Source organism: Cetorhinus maximus, chromosome 33, assembly GCF_964194155.1.
Source record: "Cetorhinus maximus chromosome 33, sCetMax3.hap1.1, whole genome shotgun sequence".
NCBI lineage: Eukaryota > Metazoa > Chordata > Chondrichthyes > Lamniformes > Cetorhinidae > Cetorhinus > Cetorhinus maximus.
In genome coordinates, this window is record NC_135911.1 from 10068505 (window position 1) to 10078821 (window position 10317).

At 45.9% G+C, this 10317-nt stretch overlaps 1 protein-coding gene across 2 annotated transcripts in view; it reads left to right on the forward strand.

Annotated features, from left to right (window-relative positions):
- LOC144671666 (nectin-2-like) overlaps window positions 1-10317 on the forward strand; it is a 64734-nt gene that overhangs the window by 25100 nt on the left and 29317 nt on the right. For both annotated transcript variants that reach the window (XM_078533676.1, XM_078533675.1), the window contains exon 5: window positions 2252-2400. In XM_078533676.1, the coding sequence (XP_078389802.1) occupies window positions 2252-2400 (149 nt within the window). The remainder of the gene's footprint in view (window positions 1-2251; window positions 2401-10317) is intronic.

Genomic DNA, 10317 nt, shown 5'->3' on the forward strand with positions numbered 1-10317 from the left:
CGAATCCCTCCATGGCAAATGGTGGAATTAAAAGTCTAACGATGATGATGATGAAATGATTGTGGTAAAGCCCATCTGGTCCACTTCAGGGAAGGAAATCTGCCATCCTCCCCTCCAGACCCACAGCAATGTGATTGACTCTTTAAAATTGCCCTCTGAACAAGGGATGGGCAATAAATGCTCGCCAGTGGCCAGTGACACCCACATCCCATGCCCATGAACGAATAAACAAAAAAGATTCCTGTACCTAACAAGAGCTTATCTACCTCCACCTTAAAAATATTCAGTGACCCTGCCTCCACTGCCTTCTGAGGCCTCTCAACCCTCAAGAGAAAAAATTTCTGTCACGTCTGTTCCTATAAGGGCCCCATAGTTCTGGTCTTGCCCTCAAGAGGAAGCAACCTTTCCATGTCAAGGCTGTTCAGGATCTTATGTACTTCAATCACCTCCACTGGAAACAAACGGAGTCCTCGTAAGTTCATTCCACATATCAATCTAGTAAACCTCCTCCGAATTGCCTCCAATGCATTTACATCCTTTCTTAAAGGAGGAGACCAAAACTGTGCACACATCCCCTTACCCAACAAAAAAAAATCTATTCACAATTTTGACGTTTTCAATTTGTCCTTCCAACCTTGAAAGCTTTATGGGGGATTTCCACTCCCTTTTGTGTGAAGAAATGCTTCCTGACATCATCCCTGAATGGCCTGGCTCAGATTTGAAGGTTCTGCCCCCTTGTTCTGGACTCTTCCCACGACCGGAGGAAGTAGTTTCTCTCAATCGACCGTCCCGAATCTCTTTAGTCATCTTGAAGATCTCTACTAGATCACCCCTTAACCTTCTAAGCTTGAGGGGAATACAAGCCTCATCTCTGTAATCTCTCCTCCTAATTTAACCCTTTTGGCCCCTGGGATCATTCTGGTGAATCTACGTTGCACACCCTTTAAAGCCAATATGTTTTTCCTGAAGCTCAGAACTGAACACAGTTGCTCAAGATGAGGTCTAACAAGAGCTTTGTACAACAGGAGTATGACCTGCACACCTCTTTTCCCCTGACTCCTACCCAGCAGCACCCCCGCAACCATTCAGATAAAGGCCAATGCTCCATTTGCCTTTTTGATAGTCTGATTTGTTTTTCATGATTTCTGTACCTTTTTTTTTGCACATCTCTTTTTGCTCCTTCATTCCTTGTCTCTCAGATTTTGGGCTGTATTGGATCCAAAGTGGACCCTTCCCCACAATGAGCTCCATTTCCAACGGTTTTGTGCACCTTCTCTTTTCCACCTGACGTCACTGTCAGATCAAAATGAGGATCTCTCTGGTCCAGCTCAACCCGGCCTGCCTTCAGGTGTCCAGGCTCCATAAGACATAGGAGCAGAAATTAGGCCATTCATCCCATCAAGTCTGCTCCGCCATTCAATCATGGCTGATAAGGTTCTCAAACCAATTCTCCCGCCTTCTCCCCGTAACCTTTGATCCGCTTACCAATCAAGAACCTATCTATCTCGGTCTTAAATACACTCAATGACCTGGCCTCCACAGCCTTCTGTGGCAATGAATTCCATAGATTCACCACTCTCTGGCTAAAGAAATTTTTCCTCATGGCTCCTAGAATTCCCTCCCTAAACTTTTCCCTGCACACTTTCTCAAGGCTCCTTTTTTAAAGACGTTCCTTAAAACCTTTTTTGACACTTTTTTTAATTTTATTCATTCAAGGGGTGTGGGTGTCGCCGGCTAGGCCAGCCTTTGTTGCCCTTGTTCAGGAGGGCATTTAAGAGCCAACCACAACCACATTGCTGTGGGTCTGGAGTCCCATGTAGGCCAGGCCAGGTAAGGACAGCAGATTTCCTTCCCTGACGTTAGTGAACCAGATGGGTTTTTACAACAATCGACAATGGTTTTGAGGTCATCATCAGACTTTTAACTCCAGATTTTTATTGAACTCAAATTCCACTGTCTGCCGTGGCAGGATTTGAACCTGAGCATTACCCTGGGTCTCTGGATTACTAGTCCAGTGACAATACCACTACACCATTACCTTCCCTGAGGCAATATTCATCCATCCTAATATCTTTTCTGTGGCTTGGAATTGATTTTTTTTTAAGCTCCCCCAAAGTGCATTTTGTTAAAGGTGCTAGATAAATGCAAGTTGTTGCTGAGTGTGTCCTGTGCCGTCTTGCGCAGGCTGAGGTTCCGCTCTTCGTTGGAAGTGCCTTCCATCTTTTTAATGATGCTTTGCATCCCTCCACAGGAATAGTGAAGCTGTTCCTAGTTCGGCCCATGTGGATGGACACCAGCTTACCGTGAACAAAGTGACTTACGCTGTCAATGGCACCTTCACTTGCCAGGTCAACAACAGCCTCGGAGAGGGGCGTGCCAAGATGGACGTTCTCGTTCGTGGTGAGTCCCACTTTTCTCTATCCCTCCGATAAGATCTGACCCGGGGGACAGTGAGGTTACCTCTGCGTGCGGAAGTAACTGAAGTTGTGGTGGGGGGTGGGCACAGTTAATTTCCAAAGATAGATTGGCTTGGTCCTGGTAACTGCTAATAAATTCTAGCTAGTTTTTGGGTAAAGCCAAGAGCACTGGGGAATTTTATGGGGGGGTGGGGTGAGAATGGCGATACCAAAAATGCTTCTTTTCTCAACATTGGTTTATTTGTTAGCTCTTCGATTTTTTTTTTTGCAAATAATGGAAAGACATGATTTGTTTGGCTTTGATTCAAAACAAAGTGTTTGTGAGCCATAAACATTACGTAATTTAGCTCCATCTCTACTTTACTGACTTTGTTTGCTGATTTGGGGCTGGACATGGTTGGTTGTCCAGTAGGCCAATGATGGGGATCCCGAGGTAATTGAGCCTTTCTGAAAGTCCGTAATCTATTTTTATATATGTAAGACCCTTGCTGGACATTGTAAAAACCCAATGGATGAAGGGCAAACCATGAGGATGATGCCAATCAACTGCAACCATCCATAAACAGGTTAGCAGAGTGGGCAGACAAGTAGCAGATAGAATTTAACACAGAGAAGTGTAAGGTGATGCATTTTGGCAGAAGGGATAGCGAGAGGCAATGTAAACAAAATGACACAGCTCTAAAGAGTGTGCGGGGACAGAGGACCTGAGTGTGCATGTGCATAGATCATTGAAGGTGGCAGGACATATTGAGTGAGTGGCTAACAAAGCATATGGAATTTTGGACTTCATAAATAACAGGATTGAGCATAAAAACAGGGAACTTATGCTGAACCTTTTTATAAAGCCCTGGTAGGACAGAACTGCGTCCAGTTATGGCCGTCACAGTTTCGGAAGGATGTGAGGGTGCGGAGGAGATTCATCATAACGGTTCCAGGGATGAGGGATTTCGGTGACTAGGCAAGGTTAGAAAAGCTGGGGGTTGTTCTCCTTGGAGCAAAGGAGATTGAGGGGAGTTTTGAGAGAGGTGGACAGGATAATACCATGTTTTGATGAGGTAGACCAAGAAAAAAGCTGTTCCCATTAGTTGATGGTACAGGAGCCAAGAAAACCAATTTTAAGGCTTTAGGCAAGAGATGCAGGAGGGAATGTAAGAAGAATTTTTTTTTTTTCACGTGAGTGGTAATGACCTGGGGCACTCTGCCTACAAGGGAAATGGAAATGGTGAATGATTTCAAAGTGGATGGGCAGTTGAGGGAAGTGAATTTGCAGGGTTATGGAGTTAGAGCAGGGGGAATGGGACTGACTGGATTGCTCTACAGGGAACTGGCAGGGGCCCAATGGGCTGAATGGTCTCCAAGTGTGTCAGAATGACTCTTCACGCATGACAGTGCGTGATGCTGGAGTCCCCGTCAAAAATAGTTGGCTTTGTGCCTTTGAGATGAGAGTTCAGTTCAGTGTTGGAGCTGTGACCCTGACAATGGATGTTCTGTAGAATCTCTCTGTCGCTCAACAAACTCCCCTCTGTAAGTTATCACAGTGCCCTGGAATTACTGACACTTGCTGCACTGTTCTGTTCGTTCTGGCCACTCTCTCTGAGGCTGGGTGTTTGGGGGGTGGGGTGGTGTCCTCTGCTTCTCTCTCAGGGCCTTGGGCCACTCTCTTGTACTAGCCTCAAATGGTCATGGTGTGAGCATACGCGTTGGCGAATCTGTGGGCTTTTCAATGGCATGTGCCATCTCATCCTAGCCCAATCTCTCTCTCTCCTGCACAGGTTCCTCCTGGGGGAATTTTCTTTTAAGTTGTTTGTGTATCAGCGATGGCAGCATTTACTGACCGCCTCTTCGATGGTACAATCGAAAGAGCAATCTAGTTAGCCCCTCTTTCCCCATAGCCCTGCAAATGTTTCCTTTTCAGTAGCCCTCGGGCAGTGAACTTTGAATTGTAAAATAATTCTGCTCATCCTAACCATCCCGCACCCCCCTACCCCTGCCAACGGTTCTTTTACCAATTCCCCTCAATCAGTGTCCCTCTGGTTACTAACCCTCCTGCCACTGGAAACCATTTATCCTTATTTAGTCTATCCAAGCCTCTCATGATTTTGAACGTCTCAATTCAATCTCCCCCTTAACCTTTTCTTCTCTAAGGAGAACAATCCAAGCTTCTCCAGTCTCTCCATATTAACTGAAGCCTCCCTCCCCTGTGATGCCACTGCTTCTTGTTAAGGCATGCACATCTTGTAAATGATTTGGACACAATCCTCCATCGAGGTCTAACCAGTTTTACATTGTACATTGTGGCATTCTAAGCAAGTTGTGGACTGAAGTCAACAAGTTCCTCGGGCACTGTGATTGGGGGGTGATGGTGGAAGAACTGATGAGTCAGATTGCTGCCTTCATTTGATTCAATTCTGAGGCAAGGGTGTCTATTGAAGCACTTTGCATCCAGTTAGCAAGGCAGGTCTGGCAGCAAACAGAATCTACTTAGAGAGCCTCGGTGAACTGCAGCAAACCAAACTGGTGAGTGAAACCACAGCAATGTCTTCCGATGAGCGATGTTATTTCTTTTCCCCCCTGCAACAGATGGAGTATGGTTGTATAATACAGATCATGTATGTAAAATCAATCCCAGAGACATGGCCCTCAGGATGTGATCAGGTGATTCACTCCGCCCCTCCAATCATCTCCATTCTGCTGGGGGATGGTGTGCCCCTCTCCACAGCCACCTTGAGGGCATTTTGAATTGCTAAAAATCACAGGCTTTGCTGAAGAAAACCTTGCATTCAGATAGCATCTTTCAGAACTTCCCAAATACTTCAGGTAATTAATTACATTTTAAAAAAAAGTGCTGTTACTGTAATAATATAGGAAATGCGTCAGCTAAATTGCACACAGCAAGTTCCTACTGATAACATTGGGAGAATGACCAAATAATCTGCTCGCTTTTGGTGACATTTGCTCTCGATTCAAGTTTGGAGAGAGCGGTGTTAATTATTGCTGGCCAACTTTGTAGAAGCTTATGCAAATGTGTTCACACAGTCCGATGGATTTTTTTCACATGCCTGTCCTTTTTAAGTTGGTGGAACCCTGGGGAGCGGGCAGTTTATGGGAACGGTTTCTGTGCAAATACTTGAACTTCAGAATTCTAGGCCATGTAGCAGGCTTCCCTTGTAAGGTTGTATGGAAGCCTATTGAGTTTCTCTTGGCAGCCCCCTACATGGGAATGTCATCTGTGTATTTAATCTCTTCTGAGCAAACTGGCAAAGACATTTCATAACTTTGATCGATGCCCAACAGGCTTTGCTATTGTTGAAATGTGTTTATTATAATATTTTTAAAAATCAGTTCAACCTCCTCTATCATATTTATGGATTGGAAGATGAGTTGACAAAACATTTAAAATTTCAATTGTATGATGGCCAACTCTCTATTCCCTCCATTGTTTAATCCCGCTATTTGGAAAGCTTATTCACAATGGCCTTTTGTTTTGAGCTACCCTGCGTGCATCTAGTTAATGGGTGGAGGCCTTTCTGTCTGTCTCTCTCTCTCTCTCTCTCTCTCTCTCTCTCTTCCCCCCCCCCCCCCCCCCCCCCCCCCCTTTTCCCCCAAACAACGCCCTTGGGCCTCTTCCTGCATTCACTGAGATCAAGGCTGATCCCTCACTGGACCCCACAGGAACTGGAGTAGATCATTCAGCCCCCTGCAGTCATTGTGTCAGACGGTGGCTGACCTCTATAACTCGAGTTTGCCTTTGCTCTGTACCCATCACTTCCTCTGTCAAAACTTAACCATGAAAATTTCAAACACGGCAGCCATTTGCACACAGCAAGCTCCCACGAGCAGCGATGGAATGAACAGCCAAGTTTCTCTGTTTTGGGGACAGCGGTTGACTGATAAATGTGGGGATGGGGAGACTGTCAACTTAGTTGTTGATTCGAGTTGTGTTGCACCCTTTGACCAGCAATATGTTTCCCTTGTTGACTTCAGATTGTTCAGAATGCGTTTCATCTCGCCCATTGTTACTGACTGACTGGTGCCAACCTTTGAGGGCTTTCATAGAAAGCTTCATGAGTGCATTCGTAAGAAAGAAAGATTTGCGTTTATCTAGCGCCTTACATGACTGCCAAACATCCCAAAGCGCTTCACAGCCTACCAAGTGCTTTTTGGAAGTGGTGTTATGCAGGAAACATGGCCACCAATTTGCACACAGCAAGATCCCACAAACAGCAATGTGGTAATGGCCCAGATAATCTGTGTTTTGTGATGTTAATTGAGGGATACATATTGGTCAGGACAGTGGGGAGAACACCTCCCCCCCAAACCGGCCTTCTTCCCATTCTCCTTTGAAATAATGGCCATGGGATTTTTTTTCATTCATTCACGGGGATGTGGGCTTCGCTGGCTGGGCCAGCATTTATTGCCCATTGCTGGTTGCCCCTTGAGAAGGTGGTGGTGAGCTGCCTTCTTGAACCGCTGCAGTCCATGTGGTGTAAGTACACCCACAGTGCTGTTAGGAAGGGATTTTTGACCGAGCGGCAGTAATTTTGCATCTACCTGAGCAGGCTGACGGGGCCTCGGTTTAGCACCTCATCTGAAAGCTGGTACCTCCGACAGTGCAGTGTTCCCCCAGTACTGCACTGAAGCGTCGGCTTTGATTTTTGTGCTTGCTCCCTGGAGTGGGAGTTGACTCTGGAGCCTTGTGATTCAGAGGTGACACACAAAACGACGCCCTGTGTCGTTTGGCTCATCACAAGCTCTGTGGCCTGTGCACTTTTTGCAAGTTGGTCATGATGGTGTTCCGAGATGGCTGAACTTTGTGTGAGTCCACTTTTGGCCAAATGCTAATAATAACTGAAAGCGACCTTGCTGTGTAGTCTCTACCGAAGAGTTTAGCAGTCGATTGCAGCTTGTTCTTTAGTGAGCTGAGGCTCTGCTGCTTTGAGATGCAACTTGGCTTGAACTAGCATGTGGTTTTTTTCTTTTTTGAGCATTTTCTGGCCATGCTTTCAAGCTCAGCCTCATTTGAGTTAAAAGAGATAAAGGAAATGCAAATCATTAGAGTAACAAGATTGTTCCTGCTCACAGAACAGAGAAAAAGTTTGTGGCTCTCGATAGGTAACCTTTCTTTGCTGGATAGGAGTGGGGAGAAAAGTTGGAACCAATGACTTGGATACCAAGCTTGTTTTTGAGCTCGTACATTGTCTTGTTATGGACATGTCATTAATGGAAAAAATGTTGGGTCATTAGTCTGGTAACTTAATCAGTTATCCAGCCTGTTCTCTTGTGGCTAGTCAAAAAGCATGTTTTGAATCAAGGTTTTAATCTAACACTGCCTGCATGAAACGTGGCAACCAATTTGTGCACAGTAAGCTCCCGCTGATGAATGACCGGTTAATCTGTTTTTAATGCTGTTGATTGAGGCGTACGCTTTGGCCAAAGAGATGGATTTAAAGGAACATCTTTAAAGGAGGAGAGAGAAGCAGGCGGAGAGGTTTAGGGAGGGAGTTCCAGGGCTTGGGGGCCCCGGGCAGCTGAAGGCCCGGTCGCCAGTGGTGGAGGGTTGGAAATTGAGGATGCACAAGAGGTCGGAACTAGAGGAGCACAGATGGCTCCTGGGAGGATGAGGAGCTGGAAGAGGTTACAGATGTAGGGAGGCGGCCATGGAGCGGGTTGAAAAACAGGATTGGGAATTTTAAAATGGAGGCGCTGCCGGGCTGGGGCACAGGTGCAAGTCAGTGAGCAGCAAAGGATGATGGGCGAATGGTACCTTACAACCATGTGACATCCCAAAGCACTTCACAGCCAATTATATCCTCCTTTTGATGCGTGGTCAGCGTTATGAAGCACAGAATGTGGCAGCTAACCATAAGTCACTGCTTTGGGGTGAGGAGATAAATATTGGCTCAGGAAACGGGCAGACTTCCCTGCCCCGCTCTTCAGGACAGTGTCCGTGGGATCTTTCCTGTGCCTGAATGAGACGCTATTTTAAAAAAAATAAATAATTATGATATGTTGGCGATCATTTTTTTTCTGTTGATGGGGGTCCTGTTGATCCTCTGGAACTACCTGATCAAGAAGTTCCTGAAAGTTGTTCATTGTGTGTGCGCGGCGCGAGGTGGTGTGTTTTAGCAATGCAGTTCCACCATTTCTAACAAGCTCTCCCTTTTATCAATGATATGACTTCCGTGCTATCGTGGAGGGGGGCTGTCCCTGTGGTTTGCTGATGTCATGAGTCATTGACTTTTGATGATTAATACATTGGTGACTTGTTAGCTTAAGGTTGGTTTGCAGATTCTGTTATCCTATAGGAGAGTGGGGCAGAATTCTTCAACAATACAGTATGACTTTGACAAAAAAACTTCTTCACACATCAAGCGGTTCGGCTCTGGAATGCACTGCCTGGAAGTGTGGTGGAGGCAGGCTCGATTAAGGCATTCGAGAATTATTTGAATAGAAACAAGGTGCAAGGATATGGGGAAAAAGGCAGGGCAATGGCACTAGGTCATAATGCTCATTTGGAGAGCCGGTGCAGACACGATGGGCCGAATGGCCTCCTCCTGTGCCATTAAGATTCTACGAGAGGGTAGGTGGCCGACATTCCATAGTTGTCCTGGTTTCCCTGGCTCTGGACGCCACACTTTAGGGTGGACATGAAAGCTTTAGAGAGGGTGCAGAAAAGATTCACGAGACTGGTTCCAGGGTAGAGGAACTTCAGTTATATTAGATTGGAGGGGTTGGGGCCGATCTCCTTGGAAGGTTGAGGCTGAGGAGGTTTGATAGTGGTTTTCAAAATTGTGAGGCGTCTGGGCCGAGTAGATATGGTGAAACTGTTCCCATTGGTTTATCAGGCAATTGGCAAAAATACTAAAGTAGACATGAAGAAAATTATTTTCATGAATCGACTGATTGACCTGGACTGCACTGCCTGAGTGTGCAGGAGACTAGGCTTAATCGAGGCTTTCGAGAAGGAAGTGGATTGTTACCTGAAAAGGAAGAAAGTGCAGGGCTATGTGGAGAAGGCGGGGGAGTGGTGCTTGGTGAATTGCTCCTTCAAAGAGAAAGCCCAGACACGACGGAATGAATGGCCTCCTTCTGTGCTGTAACCATTCCCATGATTCTGTGAAGACTCATCTGCAAACATAAACCCCTGGAGTAAAACCACAGGAGGTAATCAAGTAAATGGTATGGCTCAGTTCATAGCACCCTCGCCTTTGAATCAGAGGGTTGTGGGTTCGTGTCCCACTCCCGGAAACCAAGAACTGTGATTGTACTCGAAAGAGTTGCAATCTGTGACTGTTGATAACTCGAAAGAGTTTCAACCTGTTTGCTCATTGTGGAATGATTGGCAAGACTTGATTCAAGGTTCATCCGATTGGCTATCAGTAGAGGGGTCATCCAATTGGGTAACAGAGGTTACTTGCTTTCCAATTGGTGCAGGCAAGGCAAGGATGGTCATGTCAGCCGGCAAATGGCGGGAGAAAGGAGCCAGGAAATCCATGTGGTGAAACCTCCTGGGATGTGTGTCCAGTCAGAGCTGGCAACTGTCTATTGGGGAAGAAGGAAATGTGTAGTGGGGACAGTCAGCAGTAGCTGAAAAATGATGAAGGGAAATTGAGTGACACAAGGGATTCCCACTGTGTTAGCTCCTTGGTTTGTTATCATTGTCTTTCTCGCTCTTTTATTTTTCTTTCAGCTACTGAACGAGTCCTGAGTATTTTGGAATTTCCCTTGTGGTCTTTTTTTCCCCCCTCTTTCTCTCTTACTTTCTCTTTCTCTTGTTCTAACAAAGCATCCCTTCAGTCAATGTAAATGCACTGTAACTGAGTGTGGCCAGGGAGCACCTCCCTTGGTAGGATTTGAATTTGGGGAGACTGATATTTGTTTCCATTACTTAACGTTCAGT